The 24,454-nt window shown below is 37.1% G+C and overlaps 2 protein-coding genes across 2 annotated transcripts in view; one reads left to right on the forward strand and one right to left on the reverse strand.

Annotated features, from left to right (window-relative positions):
• HELRODRAFT_191702 (hypothetical protein) overlaps positions 1 to 19,718 on the forward strand; it is a gene marked incomplete at its 5' end in the record, with an annotated part of 21,906 nt that extends 2,188 nt beyond the window's left edge. Inside the window, 34 exons of the mRNA XM_009019038.1 lie at positions 62 to 196; positions 265 to 393; positions 782 to 863; positions 1,201 to 1,334; positions 1,812 to 2,000; positions 2,534 to 2,698; positions 3,228 to 3,395; positions 3,721 to 3,794; positions 4,340 to 4,577; positions 5,002 to 5,162; positions 5,583 to 5,664; positions 6,750 to 6,825; positions 7,357 to 7,529; positions 7,996 to 8,122; positions 8,732 to 8,865; positions 9,105 to 9,249; positions 9,503 to 9,730; positions 10,302 to 10,471; positions 10,951 to 11,100; positions 11,418 to 11,528; positions 11,794 to 11,965; positions 12,127 to 12,339; positions 12,574 to 12,732; positions 13,017 to 13,106; positions 13,352 to 13,481; positions 14,236 to 14,360; positions 14,733 to 14,871; positions 15,169 to 15,476; positions 15,757 to 15,845; positions 16,600 to 16,695; positions 16,952 to 17,075; positions 17,624 to 17,763; positions 18,076 to 18,107; positions 18,247 to 19,718. Coding sequence (XP_009017286.1) covers positions 62 to 196; positions 265 to 393; positions 782 to 863; positions 1,201 to 1,334; positions 1,812 to 2,000; positions 2,534 to 2,698; positions 3,228 to 3,395; positions 3,721 to 3,794; positions 4,340 to 4,577; positions 5,002 to 5,162; positions 5,583 to 5,664; positions 6,750 to 6,825; positions 7,357 to 7,529; positions 7,996 to 8,122; positions 8,732 to 8,865; positions 9,105 to 9,249; positions 9,503 to 9,730; positions 10,302 to 10,471; positions 10,951 to 11,100; positions 11,418 to 11,528; positions 11,794 to 11,965; positions 12,127 to 12,167 — 3,084 coding nt within the window. The 3' untranslated portion in view covers positions 12,168 to 12,339; positions 12,574 to 12,732; positions 13,017 to 13,106; ... (8 more) ...; positions 18,076 to 18,107; positions 18,247 to 19,718. The remainder of the gene's footprint in view (positions 1 to 61; positions 197 to 264; positions 394 to 781; positions 864 to 1,200; positions 1,335 to 1,811; positions 2,001 to 2,533; positions 2,699 to 3,227; positions 3,396 to 3,720; positions 3,795 to 4,339; positions 4,578 to 5,001; positions 5,163 to 5,582; positions 5,665 to 6,749; positions 6,826 to 7,356; positions 7,530 to 7,995; positions 8,123 to 8,731; positions 8,866 to 9,104; positions 9,250 to 9,502; positions 9,731 to 10,301; positions 10,472 to 10,950; positions 11,101 to 11,417; positions 11,529 to 11,793; positions 11,966 to 12,126; positions 12,340 to 12,573; positions 12,733 to 13,016; positions 13,107 to 13,351; positions 13,482 to 14,235; positions 14,361 to 14,732; positions 14,872 to 15,168; positions 15,477 to 15,756; positions 15,846 to 16,599; positions 16,696 to 16,951; positions 17,076 to 17,623; positions 17,764 to 18,075; positions 18,108 to 18,246) is intronic.
• Positions 19,718 to 23,600, reverse strand: HELRODRAFT_185575 (hypothetical protein). The gene is made up of 10 exons (XM_009019039.1): positions 23,405 to 23,600; positions 22,981 to 23,171; positions 22,529 to 22,657; positions 22,231 to 22,330; positions 21,828 to 21,940; positions 21,298 to 21,505; positions 21,022 to 21,153; positions 20,607 to 20,803; positions 20,401 to 20,472; positions 19,718 to 20,204 (listed from the first exon to the last, which is right to left on the reverse strand). The coding sequence occupies exons 1-10, from the start codon at positions 23,445 to 23,447 to the stop codon at positions 20,073 to 20,075; spliced, it is 1,317 nt and encodes a 438-aa protein (XP_009017287.1). The 5' UTR covers positions 23,448 to 23,600; the 3' UTR covers positions 19,718 to 20,072.
• Positions 23,601 to 24,454: the final 854 nt, after the last annotated feature.

Below are 24,454 nucleotides of genomic sequence, written 5' to 3' on the forward strand. Positions count from 1 at the left end.
ATCTTTCTTTCTCTCTTTCTCACACACGCACAAAGCACACAATCACATTGACCAATTACAGGCCTCGAATATATGCTCCTACTTCACTCTCAGCCAATCAAACATCAGCGGCTTTCCGGATCGCAGTCGGATAAGTATCATCTTGGCCAAAAGATTGGACTTTAATCTCAACTATTCATTCTACCTTATCGCCAGGGTGGGTTTCCCGTCAGTTTCATTTTCAATTTGTAATGAGTTTAACTTTCAATTTTAAAACAATAACAGGATCAAGGCAATCCTTCTTTGACGGATTCCACGAACGTCATCATGACGGTTGAGAACTCCCAGGACTCCAGGCCCATTTTCATCGGCACTCCATACTTTGTCAACGTTCCTGAACTTGGCAATGATTTGGTGAGATGTGGATTGAATGGTGATCATTATCATTACCATTTACCAGCACTATCATCATCGTCGTTAATGTGTATCATTATCAATTGCCAGCATCATCATCATCATCGTTAATGATTGTGGGTGATCACAATCATTAACAACCATCATCATCATCATTATTGCCGTCGGGGTCATTAGGTCAACATCACTTCCGGTATCGTCATCATCAACATCATCACCATAGTCATCATCCTCATCATGTTGTCACTATTAACAACCACATCGTCATTGCCATCTTCATCGGTACTATCATTTTCGTCATAACTGTTATCATCAATATCATCATCATCATTCCCATCATCATCATCATCATCGTCTCTATCATCATCGTCACCATCATCATCACCAGTCTACAAGTTTGATGTCCTTCCAAGTGAGAGATGCCCGTCCACCAGGGCCTGGAAATTCGCTGCAACTGACCCTCGAGGGAGGTTCGTGGATGGATGGATGGATGGATGGATGGATGGATGGATGGATGGATGGATGGATGGATGGATGGATGGATGGATGGATAGATGGATGAATGGATGGATGGATGGATGGATGGATGGATGGATGGATGGATGGATGGATGGATGGATGGATGGATGGATGGATGGATGGATGGATGGATGGATGGATGGATGGATTGATTGATGGATGGATAGAAAAGAAGGCTTCTATAGAAATGAGTTGATAAATAAATAAACTACTTATCAATAATTTAAACAAAACTCAGATTTCTACGAAATTAAAAATCCAACCTCTCATACATTTACCAATTTAAAGACACGAAGAACTGGTTCACCCTGGGCTACCCCAGTTTGAACGGGGACACGTACACGGTGCAGTTGAGGAGGAACAGCCCCAACATCAACCTCGACGAAAACAGCCAGAGGTCAAGATACGCCATCAACATCAAGGTCATTTGATACCACCTTCTTTGATGTCATTGAGATGCAGTGTTATTTGATAAACAATGAATACAACATTACTTTTAGTATTGATATTATTATTAGGTTACTGATATTTTTCCAAATTTATGACATTAATAAGAAGTTGTTAGCTCAGAAGATAAAGTACTTCGTCAAATGTTCTTCAGTTCCGCGGCAACCTGGTTCAAACGCCAAGTAGGCAGAACATGGATAACATACATGACATTGAACATACCTCTTGCGTGTGATGAGAAGTTTCTACCGACAAAAATAATATAAACAAAGTGTATAAATATGCGGCTTAAAAATACGATTCAGTAGATCCTCATATATACAAGCTTAAATTACGTTTACAAATTAATCTCAACATCACATCTGAGCCCCGTGCAGACAAATGCACACACACAGACACACGCACACACACACACACACACAGATAAACCACACACACACGCACACACACAGGCCACACAAATAGTGAACAACCAGCTGTCGAGCGTCTACAGCATGACGACCATCAACGTCAACATCATCGACATCAACAACAACGCCCCCATCTTCTCGCAGTCCTCCTACACAGCCAATGTCTCCGAGGGCCTGGTCTACCTGGCCACCGTGGCCGGGGTGTCCATCGTCGTCACCGACTTGGACCTGGTTAGTAGTGGGCTGGAGGAGAGACTCGCCACGTCTTCATCGTCATTACAATTCCAAAATCTTTACTATCAAAGTTCTTTTATTACCAAACGTTAAATAGTGTTTGTAGAAAATAGTTTTTTCTGTTTAATACATCCATTGTTAAATAAAACAATTGTTATATAGTTTTTTTTGTTTTTTGGATTATATATATATATATATGTGTGTGTGTATGTATGTGTGTGTGTGTGTGGTGTGTGTGTTTGTGTGGTGTGTGTGTATAAATAAATAAATAGGTAAATTATTTTTTATATATAAATAATTATAAATACTTACTTCTCGTTATGTCGATTTAATCCTTATAATATGCTGTGAACTGCTTCTTTTACTAAATGTTTTGGTAACGTGAATTAACCTCCGAAAACTACTAAGAAATGTAAATGGTAATAATAATAACAACAATAATAACAATAACAACTATAATAACAATAATAACAATAACAATAATAATAATAATAACAAACACTTAACGAACAATACCTCTTATCTCCCAGCAAGACAACGCCTACTTCGAACTCTCCCTCAACCACCTCCCTCCTCTTCAGCCCGGCATCTTCCAGGTCAGTCCCACCTTTGGCCAGGGTTCAGTGGCCGCAGCCCTGCAGGTCGCCAAACCAGAATTCATTCGTTATGACGTCATGAAGACGATGAATCTTACCGTTAGTTTTTGGGCCGTTTCGTTTCTTTATTTATCTGCTGGCTCGTGGCTGTTTTGTTTCGCTATTTATATTCAATGAGTCAATTAAGGAATGAGTAAGTTAATTAATTGGCTATTTAATTAATTGAGAGTTTAAATAATTAATAATTTTTTTAAATTAATTTATCCATTATTTCAATATACATTCCTTTTGTTGTTTTTTTTCCTTCGTCGGCTGATCTGCTCGGTTGTCAAATTTCATGTCGTCTGTCTGTTTTCGGGAATTAGGTGCATCTTTTCCGTGTCTACATCTAGATACATTCCGTGTTTTTTTAATATTATATTGTTATCCGCATTAAGTTTTTAGCATTTCATTCACTCATTTTTTTAATTAGTTAATTAACTAATTAATCCATTAATTAACTAATTAATCAAAAAATTAATTAATCAATTAATTAATTGCCACATTCTGTTTTTAAATATCCTAAAATATCATTTCATCCAAATTCCTCTCTCCAACCCCATTCCCCCCTCCAATTCCTACCCGGCAGATCGTGGCGAGGGAAACGCGGACGGCAGAGAGGAGGTCGAGTATGGCCTCAATAACCATCTACATCACCAGCCCTAACAACCACGCCCCCTACTTCCCCAACATTCTTAACCCCATCAGCATCTTCGACGACACCCCCGTCTACAGTCAGATCAGCAGTTACATCAGGGTCAGTTGGGAATTTTGTGGAGGGTGTGGGGGGTCATTATGTGTGGAGATGTTTTCTCTGGGTGATGATAAACATTATGATAATGATGATTATGATGATTTTGATGGTGGTAAAACTAATAAAGATGATGATGATGATGGTGGTGGTGGTGGTGATGGTGATGATTGTGATGGTGATGATGATGATGATGATGATGATGATGGTGGTGATGATGATGATGATGGTGGTGATGATGATGATTTGATGTTGGGGATGGTGGTGGTGATAATAATAGCAATAATGATGATGAAGATGATGATAAATATGGTGTACCTTCGCTGAACAGGCGCAAGACGATGACCCTGGAGACAACGGAAAGATAACGTACAAAATAATCAGCACAGATAACAGCGATAAATAGTGAGTCACTCATTCACTCACTCATTCAATCGCTCACTGACTCACTCACTTATTCATTCACTCACTCACTCACTCACTCACTCATTCACTGACTTACTCATTTATTCATTCATTCACTCACTCACTCACTCACTCGCTCACTCACTCTTACACTCACTCACTCACTCACTCACTCATACACTCACTCACTCACTCACTCATACACTCACTCATACACTCACTCATTCATACACTCACACACTCAGTCATCATGATCATCATACCACACTGTATAGACCATCACCGTTCCTGATATGATATAACGTACCATCTTTATCGTCAAGTCATCTTAATCGTCACATCACGTCGAATCACTAACAATGATGATGATTAACATCGTAATCATTATAAGTCGTCGTCATAATCATCATTTGCAACGGTAGTAATGTCAAAATCACCATTACTGCAGCAGCCCTTGTCCCAGATACATCACTACATCACACACGCAACACACACACAACACAACACACACACAGCACACACACGCAACACACACACACACGTAGCTTCTCTATAGATCCAAACTCTGGAATCCTAACACTGAGCAGCCCACTGAGCTACAGCGTGCAGTCGACGTTCTTGTTCCAGGTGCAGGCCACAGACGGCGGCGGACTTACTGCCACCACTTCCATCCTCATTAACATCAAGGACCACAACTTCAACTACCCTGTCTTTGATTCGGACAGCTACATCACCTACGTGCCCGAAGGCACGACTGACATGCAGCCAAGAGTCACTGTCAGGGTCAGTTCAAGGGGTGTATTTTTAATTTATACCAGATTAGTATTTGATACTTATTACTTTTGGGGTGCTCGTACTTAATTTATACAAGATTAGTATTGGCTACTTATTATGGGGCTTGTACTTATTTAGTAAACTCTATCTCCAGTCGACTTTTTCTGCAATTTAAATGTGTAGTTTAAGTTTAAAGCGTTATATTAACTAGAGCAGTGATGTTGAGTGAAAAAATGTAAGTTAGCCTTAAGACTAAACTTGAAAAATGGATTTTCAAAACAGTGCGACAGTATTTCAATTTAAAAAAAATCAGATTTTAAATTGCGAAGTGAGCAAAAAAATTAACTTTGCGCAACCACTCTGCAACACATCCACAACACAACCACACCACAGCCACAACCCCACCACAGCCACACTTCACCACACTACACAGGCCGCATTAAGACCAATGATATCAGACAGAGTGTATTACTATCAATTCGGTCCCGGCATCAGCCAACTGATCAACACGACCTTCAGAGTCAACCCTAATACCGGATCCATCACAATGCTCCAGCCTGTTGATTTCAATAGAACACCTAACAAGCAGGGATAGTAAGTTGTGCTGCTGCTGCTACTGCTGCTACTGCTGCTGCTGTTGCTGCTGCTTGCTGCTGCTGATGATGATGGTGGTGGTGGTAATGGTGATGATGGGATGTGATGATGTTGGGATGTAATGAAGTTTTTGTGATGTTAAGGTAATTATATCTTACTGCTCTGCTTCAGATGTTTCGATAAAACAAACACAGCATACTTAGATATGCATTCGAACCAGGGTACTGCAAAGCAGGACCAACCAGGCGTCCTTAACCATTAGGCCAATAAGTTATGTGATAATGACAATTATAAAAATTTTATAACAGCGATATCAATCTGGACGATAGTGATGGTAATTAGCCGCATGATGTATATGATGCTAATGATGACGGTCATGACATTCCAATTTATCTTAACGAAGTAATTACTCACTTTCAGTTTCGACATTCCGGTGGCCTGTGGTGTTGTTAACTACCCGGAAATTCCAATTGGCCACACAAACGTTCGAGTCTACATCATGGTTAGTTAAGTTTCGTTGCAGCCAAAGTGCAGTTTATTTCGTTTTGTTTCGATTAGTAATACAACGGTTCGATGTTTATTGTCTCGGTTCACTAATTGCTACTTACTTATCACCCCAAATGATATATAAATATATATATATATATATATATATATATAGAGAGAGAGAGAGAGAGAGAGAGAGAGAGAGAGTATATATATATATAGAGAGAGAGAGAGAAAGAGAGAGAAAGAAAGAGAGAGAGAGAGAGAGAGATTTGCTATAACAAAACCGTTATCCAAATTTTTCCTCGTATTCAAATTCTCAACTTCGGATTCATCGCCATATGTGGACGACCTCCTCATCGATCTCCTACTACATGTTAACACAAACAGCAAGCAAACCACAGAAAACCAAAAACGAAATCGCCAGTTGTGCATTCCACCATGCTACTCCTTACGTCTGGAATTCTCTCCCAGCAAGCGTCAAAAATTGCAATTCTATTCAGTCATTCAAGTCGTCATTGAAATCTTTTTCTTTTTAGCACAGCTTTTCAAACGTTCGACCGAAGATATTCTGTTTCCGGGGCGTCTCAGTCACTTGCCAGCGCGCTTCATTAAGTGATATCATAGAATGCCTCTCCAAAATATTTTTATCAGAAACGTCTTGAGCCCATGATTATGAAGTATCACCGCATTTTCCGCATTGCTGAGTTTATAACTAAGTTTTTCAATTTCTCGAAAAATTCTTTTATCGATATTATTCAATTTATTCAAATTAATAATAAAATATTTAATTAACTTAGACTGCGTTTTTCATATATACATTTACATATAATCTTTTTTCGGTAACCTTTACCATCATCAGTGTAATAGAGTTTGTGATATTGTTCTATGCAGTTCATCTGGAACTCTAAGTTTCATTGTTTCACTAATAATTCGACTTATTTAAGAAATCTTTTAATTAATTTAGTAATTATCTAATTTTTTAATTCAATTTTTAAATTAAATTTTATTTGGATTAAGTTCTCGTAATGAGGTTTTTAAAAATTCAAACTAATTCTTCCAATTTGTGTTACAAAAACATTTTTCTCACCCCACCCAAAGGACTCCAACAACCACCCACCCGTCTTCACCAATCCCAATTATCAGAGTATCACCATTCCCGAGACCACGAAACCTGGTTAGATGAAAAAATGAATGAATGAATGAATGAATGAATGAATGAATGAATGAACGAACGAACGAACGAATGAATGAATGAATGATCGGATAAATGAGTTGATTGATTGAAGAATGGATTGACGAATGGATTGACGAATTCGACGGATGGATTAATTGATGGATGGACTAACGGGCGGATTGATGGATGAATAAACAAACAAATAAATCGATATAATTAAATTAGTTATTTAATTTATTTTAATTTAATTTAATTTATTTAGTTATATAAATAACGATGAAAATTGGTACTGATGAAAAATGATTTAATTGAGACATTTAATAATGAATAATAAGGTCAATAAAAATATCAAAATAAATTAAAATTCAAAAATTATATATCACAAAATGTTTAATAAACGCAATACTAAATACTATCATTACACACACATACACACACACACACACACACACAACACACACACACGACAGACACAAACTCACACGCACACAAACCAGCCACTACTATCACCACACACACACCACACGACAGACACGAACGTAATGAGGGTGACGGCCACCGACGAGGACACTGGGGACTTCGGCAAAATCGTCTACTACATCGAGACGGGGTCCAGAGACGATTTTGTGGTGGACCCATTTACGGGCGACATCAAAGTAGCCCGCCAACCAAATCTTAAACCCGAACAAAATTACAACATCACGGTCAGTTTCAGCTGTCTGTAAGTTGATGAGGATGTGGTGGTTGAGAATGTAGTTGATGATTGTTAGGCGGCGCAGTGGTGTAGCGGTAAGGTGCCTGGCGTTGTCACTACAGTGACCGCATTCGATCGCAAAGAGATCCCCACATATCACGTGCAATCCTATTGCTACCGCATATGTTGAAGGGGATGCCTTGTTTCACGTGCATTTATACGTGCACTGTGTGCTTGTTGTTGATGAGTCCGAGAGTTGCTAGTGAGAGATTCGTAATATAATAATAATAATAATATTAGATGGATGGATGAATGAATGAATGGACGGATGGATGAATGAATAAACACCAACGATGTTTTAATTCAAATGATCATTGACTTTTCGTCACGCTATTTTTAGTTTAAAATTCTATTTTTAGTATATAGTTGGTTATTCATAGATCACGTGATCTACTGAACTTGACCTTACTTTCAAGGTCATAGCCAGAGATTCCGGTCAGCCACCACTGAGTGCCACCACGTTTGTTGCCATCATCATCACGGACTCCATCTCCCACAATCCAGTTTTCAGTCCCGATCAGTATACATACGTCATCATTGAAAGTGAGTGATGATGATGATGATGGTTGTGATGATGATGATGATGATGATGTGATGGTGATGATGATGGTGATAATGATGATGATGATGGTGGTGGTGGTGATGATGATGATAATGACTATGATGATTGTGATGATTACGATGGTGGTGGCGGTGATGATGAACATGGCAATGATGATGAAGATAGTCCTTTATTTGTTATTACGGTAGAGATGTTTAAGAAGTTATAAACTAGTCAGTTAGAATGTTTTATGATCTTTTTAAATTAAACATTTGTGTGCCCAGAACCATTCAATGATTTATTCAAGCACCATTTTATTTCACCTGTCAATCAAACAGCCTGTTAGGCGTTCAATCATTCGCTTATTTTTACATTCTCTCTACTTATTTCGTTCCTACGTTCATTCATTCATTTTTCATTCATTTACTCGCGCATTCACTTGTTTATTTATTCACTCATTCACTCACTCATTCAATCATTCATTCAGTCAGTCAGTCATTATTTTATTTATTTATTAGTTTATTCGTTCACACGTTCAATCATTCACTTACTCACTCACCCACTCATTCACTCACTCACTCACTCACTCATTCGTTCGTTCGTTCATTCAGGTACTCCAGCAAACACCTTAGTAGGAACTTTGAACGCCAAATCTCAAGACAAGAGAGCCAAACTGAGTTACTCATTTATCTACAACACCTGGAAAGTCTACAAAAATGATCAAGAAGTATCGGCTTCTGTGGCTGTTAGTTGGATCATTCCATTATGATGACGACGATGATGATAGTGATGATGAAAAGGAGGAGATTCATTCATTCGTCCATTCATTCATTCATCTATCTATTCATTCATTCATTCATTCATTCACTCATTAATTTACTCATTCATTCATCCTTTCAATAATTCTTTCATTCATTTATCCAGTCATTCATTCATTCACTCATTCACTCACTCATCCATCCATCCATCCAAATGTTTGATCAGGACTGGTTTAGCATAGATCAGGACATAGGCACGATCAAAATAAGGAACCCACTCATCCAGTACAGCCAATCGGATAAGGTGACAGTCAACGTCACCGTGAGAGTAACCAATCCCGATAACGTTAACGACGTCCTCTCTGCTATTGGTCAGTTTGAATTTATTGTTTCACCGCGAAAATTTTCTGTGTTGTATTTTATGTCGATGATTTTTGAGATAATGATAACAACGAAGTCGTTAATGACATGCAAGGTTAATGATCTAGCGGTGAATTTAATGGTTTTAATAATGAATTCAATAATTTTAATGAGGAATTTATTCCAATAAAATCACAAAAATAATAATAAAGACAAAAACATTCCAACAACAACCCTTTGTACCATTTCAACCTTCTCCAACAGCTCCAGTGACAATCCTCATCCTCCCAATCGCTCAGTCAAGCGACAAAGTGGTATTCAGCCCAGCGGCAGACGACTTCAACTTCCAGATGATCGAGAAGCAGCCGGTTAACACTCCCCTCTACAACTTTGTGGCCTTCTACCTCAAGGACAGCTCCCAGATCAGAAATTTCATCCTTACGGAAAATCCGGGCACGCCTAGAGGGTACTTCATGATTGACGGATCTACCGGTTCGTTCGTTTTTCATTTCCGCAAACTGTTTTTTGGAATTATTTACTTATTAAATTAAGCATTTTTATGTAAAATATTTTTTTTTGTTTTTCATTTTAATCATTTTTTATTGGCCATTTTTGACCATTTTTTTTATAAAAATTGAATAATAGTTTAATCAATTTTTTCTTTTTTTGTGATTATTTTTCTCTGGTTTTTTGCCAACCTATTCATTTGACTCAATAAGTGTATCTAAATTCAAAAAAAAAATCTAAGAAACAAATCAAATCCGACTTTCATTAAAAAAGGAAATATGATTCAAACTCCCGTCAGACATTGAGATAGAATGGCTGCGGCTTTCAAACATTCCTTCTTCTGTCTTTAAAAACTAACTATCAGTTTTTTAATTTCCACAAACACAATTTAGTTGAATCCTAACAACACAACAAAACATCAACAAAACATCAACAACACATCAACAACACATCAACAACACATCAACAACACAACAACAACACAACAACAACAACACAACAACAACAATACATGAACATACCAACACATCAACAACCAACAACTCAACGACATCAGGTGCATTGCGGGTATCCAAAGTTATAAACTACCTTGACCTTCCCTCTTCAAAAAATTTGACCTACAAGGTCAAGGCCACTGCACAGCCCCCCAGCACCGCGTATGCCCTGGCCAACGTGACTATCAACATTTTACCCCTCAATGGGGAGAAACCCATTTTCGTTAATGGGGTACGAGATATTTTTTTGTTTTTTTTTTGGTATTTTTGGGGTATCATCAAAAAACACAGCGTATGTATGTACTCTGCGTGTAAATGCGTACACCTGAATTGTGAATGTTTGCATGTGAATTGTGAATGTTTGCATGTAAATTATTAGAAATGTTTGCATGTAAATTATTAGAAATGTTTGCATGTGAACTATTAGAAATGTTTGCATATGAATTATGAATGTTATTTTATGAGCCAGCCAATCATACATTAATCGTCTGTTCATTCATTCATTCATTCATTCATTCATTCATTCATTCAAAAAATCATCCAACCATTAATTTATTTGTTTATTTATACATCTATTCATTTTCACTAATTCATTTTTTCGTTCATTTCATCATAAATTCATACACTCATATATACGTACGTACCTATTCAATATATACCTAGATAAATTCACACATGCACCCAATCAATCGATCACCTGCACCACAATAGAACTACATCTTCCGAGTGAACAGCACCCAACCGACGGGCACCACCATTGGAGTCATCAGTGCCACCTGCCCCTACGGCACGTCCCCCACCCCGGTTGTCACCTACCAACTTATCACCCCCAGTGACTACTTCTACATTGATCAAAATAATGTCGGTAAAACTTTTTTGTTGAGGAAGTTTTGAATGAATGGATGGATGGATGAATAAATGAATGGATGAAATGATTGATTGAATGAATTAAAGAATAAATGAATTAACCTTTTTAAATGATTTTAATTTTATATCGAAGTCATTTCAAAATCATTCCATAATTCATTTCATACTTTTGGCGTGATGATCTAATGGTTAAGGTATTCATACACGCTGTTTGTGCACTCTGTTGAATCCTCTGAACTTTGGAAGAGTGTAATTGACCTTTAATCTTTAATTCCACCCAAAATGATTTCACAATAATATTTTGTACGTAGGGCACCTTCGTACTATCGAAGAGACTCGATTCGGCGGACTCCACCCAGCTCCTGTACAATCTCATCGCCCAAGCTTACTGCGTCGACCTGAAGACCACATCAACTGCACTCGTTCGTTACTAACTTATTCTTAATCCATCTGATGATGGTGGTGGTGGTGGTGGTGGCTGTGTGGCTGTGATTTCTATCATGATAGCGACGGTATTTAACTACTGCTACAACAACAACAGCAACGACAATGGTGATGATGATGATGATGATGGTGGGGGTGATGATGATGATGATGATGGTGGGGGTGATGATGATGATGATGATGGTGGGGGTGATGACGATGATGATGATGAATGGCAAGACAGGACAACTACACCAATTCCAGATCCAGGTTTATGTCACTCCCATAAAAACACTGGTCCCCGTCTTCACGAACACCTTCTACAGATTTCCAGCTTCAGCCGGATACACCGGATTGCTGGGACAGGTTCTGGCCTACGATCCCAATCCCTTCAACAAGTCCTCCATCGTTTATACTATTCTCAGTGTGACTCCAGGTCTCAATGAGATTTTTTTTTTCTTATAACGTAATCTGGTGCGAACGAAATTAAGTTATAAAGAGCGCGAACTTCATCTTCTCATCATGAAAAAAACTTTGTGACACTTAAACACACACACACACGCCCACACGCACGCACGCACACACACACAGCATTATGACCAAGCCTTCACGATAAACTCGACCACTGGAGTAATTAACGTAACGTCAGTCCTACCCAAGCAAGATAAAAACTACACCATAGTCGTGCAAGCTGCCGATTCGTCCATCCCTCCGCTGACCAACACCACGATGGTCAATGTCGAGGTCACTCAGTTATCCTCCACGCATCCTGAATTTGTGGATTTCAATCCTATTGTTAATGTCTACCAGGTAGGTGAAGATGTGTGTATGTATGTGTGTGTGTGTGTGTGGTGATGTGTGGATTGTTGTTGTGTTGTTGATTGTATATCATTCGCCTTATCTCACCTCATCAGCACTCACGATGATATATATATTTGAACAGTATATATATATATATATATATATATATATATATATATATATATATATATATATATATATACATTTACTTGCCACACATACACACACCACACACACTTGTAGGAACAAAACCCGAACGATCCAGTGGTGATTTTCAAAACGGGTGGAAATCAAAAGGTCAACTTCACCATGGCCCCAAATGGAAACACCAAGTTCTACGTTAACCCCATCACTGGCGAGCTCATGATTAATGGAACTATTACAAGAGGGGAAGTTTATGAGGTTCGTAATGACGTCATCGTCATTGTCAAAGTCATTATCACCCTAATCCTTATTATCATCATCATCAGCGTCACATATCATCACTATCATTGTCATCATCAATGTCATTCTCATCATCGAAGTCGTTGTTATCATCATCATCGTTATTATATCATCATAATCATTATCATCATCATCATCTTCGTCATCATCCTTCCCTTCATCATCTTTGTCATCATCCTCATCCTCCTCATCATCTTTGCGGTCATCATCACCAACATCAACATCATCATCATCATCATCAGATGGTGATAATAGCAACCAGCGGCTTGTACAGCAGCAGCAAAGCGCTGACGGTCAACGTCTTCAGTGAAGCTCCGCCCTCATTCATCTGCGTAAGTTTGAGCGTGTACTATACATATATTCAATCAATCAACCAATCAGTCTACTAATCAATCAATCAACCAGCCAATTAATCAATCAATTAATCAATCAATCAACCAATTAATCAGTCAACCAATTAATCCATCAGTCAACCAATTAATCCATCAGTCAACCAATTAATCCATCAGTCAACCAATTAATCCATCAGTCAACCAATTAATCAATTAGGCAACCATCTCCCACTAATCAATCACAGAAACAGCCACGGCCCTTCCAACTGTTCTTGAAGAACTCGACAGGCCCCTTAGACCCCTCCCTCGGCCTCCAGACCAACACCGACTGCAGTTACGACATGCCTGGCACCGTCTTCCTCTATAATATCAATGGTCTGTCACCATGATGATGATGATGATGGTAATGATGATGATTTTGATGATTTTGATGATGATAATGATTGTGATGATGATGATGGTGATGATGATGAGGAGGAGGAGGATTGTGATGATGATGATGATGATGACGACGTCTAGCAACTTTTATACACAAACATTTGATGTCTCTTACATTCATTGGACAAATAAGCTCAGTCGGTAGGAGTGCCGAGTATCGCGTTGTTATTACGTGATGACCTGGTTCGATTACTAACAGTGCGTCGTGCGGCTTAGATAGTACAATCTTTGTGGCACGAAAGTTCGGTTATAATTACAAAATGATTTGTGGGCAGTTAGTCCTGAGCATGTGCTGCTCTGTGAAGGAAACAAAAAGATAGACAACTTGTTCGTTTAACGCTGATTAAATTTTTCAATGAGTCACTGCCTCATTCACTTGCTTAGTTGCAACTGACCAGTCAATCAATCAACCAATCAACCACCCAATCAACCGACTAATCAATTAATCAACCAACCAACCAACCAATCAATCAATCAACTAAACAGTCAACCAACCAATCAATCCAACCAATCAATCAACCAAACAATCGATCAACCAATCAATCGACCAACCACCAATCCAACCAATCAATTAACCAAACAATCGATCAACCAATCAATCGACCAACCACCAATCCCACCAATCAATCGACCGACCAACCAACCAATCAATAAATCAATCAATCAATCAACCAACCGACCAATGACACAGCTGTCAGTTACAATGGAACGAACATAGATCCGAAGCGGAGCATCTTCAGTATTGGAAGGGATGGAACCATCAACGTCGGGAGCAATGGACTGACCTACCTTGATGATGGCAGATATAGATTAACGGTAAGATGGTGGTGGCAGTAGTAGTGATGTTGATGATTATGGTTAGGATGATGTTGACGATGATGATGGTGTTGATGATGATAATGATGGTGATGTTGATGATAATGATGGTGATGTTGATGATGTTGATGATGATGGTGTTGATGATAATGATGGCGATGTTGATGATAATGATAATGTTGACGATGATGATGGTGATGATGATGATTATGATGGTTATGATGTTGACGATGATGGTGTTGATAATAATGATGATGTTGACGATGATGATGGTGATGTTGATGATAATGATGTTGATAATGGTTATGATGGTAACAGGGTTGACTAACAATAACAATCATCCCGACCAACAATTCCTCCCAACATTCGCAGATCTCCGTGAAAAAGCAGAACAGCAGTGTAGAGAACACGCTGGACACGATAGTTAGAGTCACTGACTGGGATACCATGGCTCCGAAGTTCGACAGCACGCTGGAGCAGTGCAGAGGATCTGGGCTCATCGTTAAGACTGGTCCGTACCCTGTTTTGAAACATTTTTTTTTTTTGTAAAATTCCTAATTTCAAATGTCTGCTTTGGAATGATTTACACAAAAGTAGGAATGATATAGATGCATGTTTGTATTTGTGTATAATTTTACAGTTTACAAATAGTTAAATAAATACTAAATAGGAATGAAATTTCGGAAAAATTTTCGACCTTATATTTTATTGTCGCGAAGAGTCAGAGCACGCAATCAACAGTTAAACAATTTCAATTTAAATTGCACCAAACATTAAAAAAGAACCAACCTCAACATCAACCTTTTAGGAATCCTTGACCTCACCCCATTCAACACCCCTGTCGTCCAGCTATTGGCCGGGGACTGTGACCCGCCCCCCTTCCGTAACAACGTCTACCAGATCACGAGCACCCAGCCCAAACAACTCTACACTGACACCTTCTACGGGGAAAACTCCGACTACACGGATAGACTAGCATTCCACATGAATCCGGATACTGGGCTCGTCAGCACGAATTATCCGGACTTTAGAAATTATTACAGGAGTTTTTTCGACTGCGATGTTAGCGTGAGAAGAGCTTCTGCCAGTGATGTAACCAGCAATGCCAAGTTACTGGTTAGTTTGTTGATTATCTTTCTCACCATTTTGTGAATTATTTTTCTCACTAGTTCTTAAAATAATTCTGTTTCCTGGTAGAATTTCTCTTCTGACTTCCACTTAGAAGAAAGTTATTATAAAGGATTTCGTTTGATTAAACAATGTGAAATGTCAATACATAATTACGTGATATTGTATCTAACAAATAACTGATACATACATGTATACACACGTATACATACATATACACAAGTGCACACGCACGCACACACACACACACACACACACACGTACGTAGGTGTACATTTTAAGAGAAACTAGCAAGTACAAAATTATCTTCAACAAGTCGTCAGATCAGATCAGAGCTCTCAACCAGTACCTTACTGAGTTAGTACAAGCAGTGGCATAAGTTTGATACAGTAATAATGGAAGTAATTTAGGAATCAGAGTAACATTGTTTGTCGAAATATTCAAACTAACTGGTAACATTCATACGATGTCTGGTCTGTGAGTCGCATGAATTTTTTTTTGATTCTGCAATTTTGTAAACTTTGTTTAACGTAGAGAACTTACATAACAGCCTGCATGGTATAAAACATGGAGAATAAGAATTATGACTATGAATTTAGTAACTCCGTAGTAGTGGTAGTAGCAGCAGCAGCATTAGTAGTAGTAGTAGTAGCAGTAGTAGTAGTAGCAGTAGTAGTAGTAGTAGTAGTAGCAGTAGTAGCAGCAGCAGTAGTAGTGGTAGTAGTAATAATAGTAGTAGTAGTAAATAGTAATTTGTTAGCGTTAGTAAAAGTAGTAAATTAGTAATAACAAAAGCAGAAACAGTAGTAGCGACAACTGCAGCAGCAACAGAAATAGCTGCAAAGGCAGTAGTGGTAGTAGTTGTAGTAGTAACGCTAGTATTAGCAATAACGACAGTACTAATGCTAAGTAATAAGGATTGATTATTCCAATTGAACTTGCGTCTTGTTACTAGTTTTAGAAATAATAATTATCTAGAAATAAAAACTACTCTTTATTCTTGAATAAATTTGAAATTTATAAACGATAAATAATGATAAATAAATTCGTGAGATATTTAAGAATTTAAAAATTTAATGACGAAATAAAAATGGCTAAATCTGCAAAACAGTCAGCTGAATGCTCCGCTGAAGGCAAAGAAATATGAATTGATTGCAGACCCGGTGAGCACCTACATAGACGATAATGGCAACAGATTTGCCGACAAGTAAATTTTTTTTCATTTCCATTCCTCATTCGTTCTTTCGTTCATTCATTCGTTCGTTCATTCATTCACTCACTCATTCACTTATCATTCGTTCGTTAGTTCGTTCATTCATTCACACACTCACTCATTCACTTATCATTCATCCATTCGTTCGTTCATTCATTCATTCGTTCATTCATTTTCCGCTGAAGGCAAGAAAATATCACTCAACATTCATCATTCATTCATTCATTCATTCACTCATTCACATCACCAGATCTTCCATGTGCTACTTTATCTTGGACAACAACCTCTCTCCGTCCATGCCGATTACGGACGCCAGCACAGTGGCCAGCATCATGAATGGAATCAATGTGTCCAATGTTGACAAATTCGCCGAGGTCAGTCTGCGGTTTTCCATTTCTCCTGACTACTATATCTTTCATACTTTTCATCTGTTGTGTGTGTATTCACCATCTGTCACCAATTCATCCACCTACACATCTTCACACGCCTACACACCCATACATCAACAGACACCACACACACACACCTTACACACACATCACATTCAGACAAACACACACCAGCACACACACCACACACCAGCACACATACCAACACGCACCAACACGCACACACCACACGCTTTAACACCCACAGAGTTGTTTCCTACGCCGAAACCTGATACACACTCCTATACAAACACACACACCACACACGCACCAACACACCACACTCACACGCACCAACACACCACAAACACACACGCACACACGCACATAAACACAAGTAATATGAGTAGTAAATTTAGTAAAAATATATTAAACCGCAAAGTTAGTAATGAAATAAAACAAAAATTTTTCAAATCAAAAATCGCCTGATTCCGCGCCAAAAATGAAGAAAACAGAACTTAAAAATACACACATATATATACACACACACACAGAGTTGTTTTTCACGCCGAAACATGACAACGAAATGGTGGTCTGACAAGTGGTTCCTCTGGTTCATCCTCATCGCGTTCTCCATACTCGTCTTCGTCGTCGCCCTCATCCTGTCCTGCTGTGTCTGCTTCTACTGGCCCATGTCTGTCTTTTTCATATTTATTTGTTCTTTATTTTTATTATAATATTATAATTATTATATAATATTATATTTATAATTATATAATATTTTAATTGTTATACAATATTTTAATTATTCGTTACCGTCCTGTTTTAAAAATATAATTCTCTTGAAATGTTATCTACACTTAATCTTAACTTGAATTGAAATTTCTAAATGGTACATATATTATAATACTATAATTATATAAAACTAAAATTATTATATAACAATTATTATTATATTATAATTATAATAAATATTATTATAACTAAACATTTTCCTCTTTAACAGGAACGTGAAGAAAATATCGAAAGCGAGGCCATGTAAGTTTTGAGCTTATAAACTAACCCGTCTGCGCTAATTATTCTTAAAATTATATTAATAATTATATTCAACAATTATTTATAAATAATTATTTACATAAAAAAGGTTAAACGAAAAATAATTATTTGACCTACATAGATGTCGTTCTTGACGATAGGCCCATGTCGGCAGCTGGTTCTGTCTTCGACTACGGAGGATGATAGAGTTCCACTGACCTACTTTCTGAAGATCTGATTGGCTGGCTCTAGTATTTTCTGTGGAATTTGATAATGGAATGATTAATTGGTTGATTGATTAATTGGTTGATTGATTAATTGGTTGATTGATGGATTGATTGATGAACTGGTTAATTAATTAGTTGTTTAATTGATTAATTAATATAGATTGATTGATTTTGAACCACTAATCTCAATGTTTTATCTTCACTGCATGTATAGACATATCTGTTGCAATACCTTTTTAAAGTAAATTTACCAGAAGCACATACACGCATATACACACATATACACAGACATTCACACACTCACACATACATGAGTAATGCTAATTCACAAATACGCACAAACATACACACGCACACACGCACGCACGCACGCACAGTCACATGGGCTTGATCACTCATCTCATTCAATATTTTCACATTTGAGACCAGTTATTTTTAGTTTTAATGTCTGATTTGTTAAATTCTTACAATCATTAATAAACTCCACTCATAAATTTAGTTTCATTCATTTTTACAAGCGCGTTTTATATTAGATCTGTTTTTCTTCTGTCCATCTATAAGTTATTCCTCTCATTTATTTATTTATTCATTCACTCATTCATTCATTTTTTCATCTGAAAAGTAATTGAAAATGAAAAGATATATTGGTTGGTCTACCTATCAATTTATTTGTAAATCGAACAATTGTTTATATATATATATACCAAAAATAATTTAACACGTTTCATTTAACCAACTAATTAATGGGCAATTAATTAATTAACGGAGTAGTTAATTAATTAATCAATTAACTGCCCGGAACTTCTCACATTTTCCATTTTGTTTTGATAACTGCTTAGTTTTCTAATTGAAACATTCCAAGGGATGATAATTCACAGCGTCGTTTGACATTTCATGGTAACAGGTGAACACACCAAACCACACAAATACCAAATTCCATATATAACACTTCACGTTTGTACTACTGGCTTATACTCGGTGCTATCTTACTACGCTAACAAAAAATTCAATACTCAAGATGTACCTACCCTAAATTTAGTACACACACACACAAACTACAATAGTAGGATACATTTGATGTTGGTACACACACAGTAGCATACAATCCGAACCGTATACCATCTATCATACAATACTTAATTCTAGTACAATGTAATTCTGAACAATCCGATCTTCCAAACTTTTTTTAAATTATGTTAATTTTAGTTTAAACAATTCACTCAACCCCCACGGCGTTCAAACATATAAATATACATATGTATATATATACTTCATGTATATATATACAAACTTTATATATATGTATTTATTACAATGTATCTAAAATTGTTATACGCTTGATCAATGCTTCTAATTCTTATAACTTTTTTAAACAAATAAACACAGATGTCGTATGATTTTTTTTAAAAATAAATTGATAAATTAAATTCCTAGCACAAATATTGACACCAGAGCAGGGTTTGCAAATCGTCTGTGAAAACGTCATTATCATCATTAACGATTAAAAACAAACCAGCCAGCCTAGTTTATTAACATAATTAATGCCAAGCTCGACCAACACCCGACCAATAAAATGAAGTTGGCGTCATAAACTTTCTCACAGAATCAATATAAATTAAAATATGCATGTGGAAAGAAATCACGAAACGTGTAGCTAATATTACTGATGTCAATCGATTAACCGATCAATCGATCAATCAAACAATCAATCAACCAATCGATCAATCAATCAATCAATCAATCAATATCTGTAGTGGTCAGGCTTGTATGGGCCCTCGATGGGAATTCCCAGGTATGCCGATTGTTCGGGGGTCAGTTTGGTGAGTTTGACTCCCAGGTGGTCCAGATGTAGAGAGGCCACTTCTTCATCCAACTGTGAAGATGGGTGGATGGATGGATTGATTGATGGCTTGACGGATGGATGGGTTGACTGACTGATGAAAACGTCGCACTTTTGTCACGCAAACACAGCAACACAAACAACAACAATAGAAGAAAACAACAACAACAACCACAACATGATGATGATAAATAATGGCAACAGACGAATATGATGAATCATGAGGTACTTTTTTAGGCAAGAAATGTACACCCAGCGGATAGTGAGATGTCCTCGTCCACAGTTCGATCTGCGCCAGCACCTGGTTGATGACGAAGTTGGAAAAAAGTTAATTTTGCTGATGTATGACGGTGATGGTGGCAAGTTTACAGAACATGATGACCAACTCTAGCCAAACAAGAGCCAACAAACATACAAACCCCGAGCTAAACAAACCTGATTAGTAAACGAGTTACTCATAACGAAACTCGGATGCCCCATGGCACAGCCCAAATTGACCAGACGTCCCTCGGCCAGTAGAATGATGTGCCTGCCGCTCTTCAGTGTATACCTATCCACCTGCGGCTTCACCGTCTCCCTCGACACCGCATTCTCATTCAACCACTTCACGTCCACCTCAATGTCAAAATGACCTGTGGGTATGTGCGTATGCGTGCACGTGTGTGTGTGTATGTAAGTATGTGTGACTGGGTGCTGTACGTGTGTGTGAGTGAATGTAAGTATATGTGTATATGTGTGGTGTGTGTGTGTGATTAAAAACAGCATCAACAATGTCCAAATAACACAACACAACAACATTAACGCAGAAAGAGAGAGAGAGAGACACAAAACAAACAACAAACAGATGTACCAATATTGCAGACGATGGCATCGTCGAGCATGTGAGGGAAGTGGGCTCCGGTGATGATATCCTTGCAGCCTGTCGTCGTCACAAAAATTCGAGCCTCACTCAGTGCATTCTCCACTGTCGTCACCTCATAACCTGATGACGATAGTGTGGTCGTCGCGGTGATAATGATGATGAATCAAATGTATCATACTGGCGATGATGCGGTGATTGCAATGACATGACGATGATATGATATGATGAAGATTGATGCTGCCATTCAACACAACAACACCCGACCTTCCATGGCAGCTTGCAGTGCATTGATAGGATCAATCTCACTGATGATAACTCTGGCCCCGAAGGCTCGGAGGGCAGTGGCACAGCCCTTACCCACATCTCCATAGCCTGCAACCAGAGCCACTTTTCCTGCAAGCATGACGTCTGTTGCCCTTTTGATTCCATCTACCAGGGATTCTCGACAGCCGTACAGGTTGTCAAATTTGCTCTGCCCATAGTAGATGGTGATGAAATAAGGGCATGGTATGATTATAACATATCACAATGTTATGCCCCCCAAAATTAAAAGAATAAATAGTAATAATAACATTGAATAATAACAATAATAATTATATAACATAAATATGAAATAACAATAATAATAATAATTATTAACAATTATTATAAAATATAACATAAATACGCAATAATAACTAATAATTAAAATATAATATAACATAAATATACAATCATTATAATAGTTATTAGTATTATATAACATAAATATGCGATAATAATCATAATTAATAATATAACATAATTATCGTCACCTTAGTGACGGAATCGTTGACGTTGATGGCGGGCACCTTGAGTTGGCTCTTGCCGAGCATCTTGTAGAGGTTGTGCACGCCCGTCGTCGTCTCCTCCGAGATGCCCTTGATGCCTGCGACCGACCGAGGATTGCAAGCGACAAAGATTTTATTTTCAAATTATTTTAAGATTTTAAAATGGAGCAAAAAATTATAAAAATCTCACATTTAAGAAAAAAACGCCGCATCATCTCAAGAAAAATATATTAGAACTTAAAAAAATCAGAATAACAACTGGGGCTTGAAAAACAAAAAAAAACACATGTGGACCAAATAGGACAGAAGAAAAAAATAAACAAAACACTCGAAAACCAAAAAAAGACAAAAAACAATACAACAAAAAAAATGAATGAGCAAATGAGACCAGGCAGTAGCTCTGGATGTTTCTCATGAACGATGTTTGTGAGGTCTCCACCATCGTCGAGGATCATGTTCAAGGGCTTGCCATCGGGGAAAAACAAGGTCTATAATAGAAGCATTATGTTGTGTGTGCGTGTGTGCGTGTGTGTGTGTGTTCAACTCAAGCATGCATATTTGAACAACACACATACCTGCAGAAACACTCACACACATGCAAACACATACACAAACTCACATAACACACACAGAGAAACAAACACATACACACATACATAGATGTACACACACATACACACACAGACCTGTTCAATGCACCACAAATATTCCTCATCTGTCTCACCCTTCCAGGCATAGCAAGGTATGCCACGCTTTGCAATGGCAGCTGCAGCGTGGTCCTGTGTGGAGAAGATGTTGCAACTCGACCACTGCACCTATTCATAATTTTAATTTATATTGCACATTTATAATTATTTATGATTGATTATAAATTATTATTTATAAATGAATAAAACTGGTTGGTTAGTTGATTGATTGCAATTTATGTATGCATTTCAAATTAAAACAAGTATTTTACTAGCAATTATGTTCATTAAATAATAATAAGCGTTCCCTTGGTGGCAAAGAATAAAAAGAAAACAAAGATATAAATAAAAATAAATTAAAAACGCAAAAGAAAAGGTGCTTAGTTAATTTCTAGCAGTTAGAATTAGATTAGAGTAAGGATTAGTGTTAGTTCACTAATTTCTGTACCAACCTCAGCACCCAATTCAACGAGGGTTTCGATGAGGACAGCAGTTTGAACCGTCATGTGCAGACACCCAGCTATCCTGGCCCCCTTCAGCGGCTTCTTGGTACCATAAACCTTTTGCATCATCATCAGACCCGGCATTTCGTTGCGAGCTATTTCAATTGCCCTCTCGCCCCAGGCCGCCAAGTTGATGTCAGCTGGAGGAATTTCATGATGGTGAACGAAGTTTAATTTCAATCTAATAATTTTATTTAATTTAATATTTTAATTCAATCAGAAATGGCGATAAATTGTGGTCAAGAAAATATAAAAATAATAAAATAGTGATAGTGGAAAATAGTGATAACGAATGGTGATGATCTTTTTTTATTTCGTTTCACGATTTCGCAATTAGAGATACTAATCAACTAATTTACAAAAATTTACTAACCAACTTTGTACTTTGGCTTTTCATCACCGACTTTAGCAGACATTTTTCAAATAAATTAAATTTAAATATGAAAGTTATAAAATACAATGGAAATATTCTTATTGTTTGGAATAAATTAAAAATAAAAACAAGTTTTAATTTTAAATAATAGAAACTTGAACGAGGCAGACGAGCAAAATCCAGGCCGAATAAAACCTGGCAGAGAGAGATCGCTTTAGCGTGTGAACCTATATACAAAATTTAAATAGGTCAGTTCAAGTTATGACCTAGTTATCAGATAGCTAAAAACCCGAGTAAATTTAAGGTAAACTTTTTAATTAACATTTGTGATTTCTTTTTTGAAATCAATGGAGTATTGTTAAATCTGATTGTGTGTGTTGTGTGTATAGTATAACTACAAATGATGTATGTGCCAATGAAGTTATCTACTTAACTCTAGCCCGTATAAAAAATATAGGTAGAACCATTGAATTATATAATTATATAGTTATATAATTCCATGGGTAGAACTATGGAACATATTCTATAAAAAATATATTTTTTATATATGGTGTAGATAGAATAATGAATTATTGTTAATGTTATGTGACTATTTGGATGTCTAATCGAACACAACTAATTTGTTGAACCAGTTTTAATTTGAGATACCGACTACATTAATTTTTGTTAAATAATTAACAAATTAAATCTTAAACACAAATCAATGTATAAGAAGCTATCTATTGCGATATAAATATTTCCATTCCGTTTCATTGAGAAAACACCTTAAAATAAATATAAGACGTTACGACATGGTTTCGACAGGTTTTTGGAATAAGTACATTGACGGCAAGTCTCTTGAAATTTTGCAGCTGTTCTAAATGGCGATTTATAATATTTTTCGTTCTAAGTTAAGGTATAGATTTCATGTTGGTCAATTATTCCGAGATAAAACACCTCAAAAAAATATTGACACATAATTAAATTGTGTAATAAGATAAAAAAAACGCAGAGTAATCCATTGAATTATATAAATCCATGGAGTAATCCCAGTTTTTCCAACTGAGATGT

The sequence above is a fragment of the Helobdella robusta genome, assembly GCF_000326865.2.
Source record: "Helobdella robusta unplaced genomic scaffold HELROscaffold_23, whole genome shotgun sequence".
NCBI classification, from domain to species: Eukaryota; Metazoa; Annelida; class Clitellata; order Rhynchobdellida; family Glossiphoniidae; genus Helobdella; species Helobdella robusta.

Bases quoted from the DNA above. Each gene is read 5' to 3' on its own strand.
- HELRODRAFT_185575 (XM_009019039.1), bottom strand. From the start codon at position 23,447: ATGTCTGCTAAAGTCGGTGATGAAAAGCCAAAGTACAAAGTTG. The intron at 20,473-20,606 runs GTTTGTTTAGCT...GTCATCAACCAG, and splicing joins GTAACTCGTTTACTAATCAG to GTGCTGGCGCAGATCGAACT. The intron at 20,205-20,400 runs GTACCTCATGAT...CCATCTTCACAG, and splicing joins TACATTTCTTGCCTAAAAAA to TTGGATGAAGAAGTGGCCTC.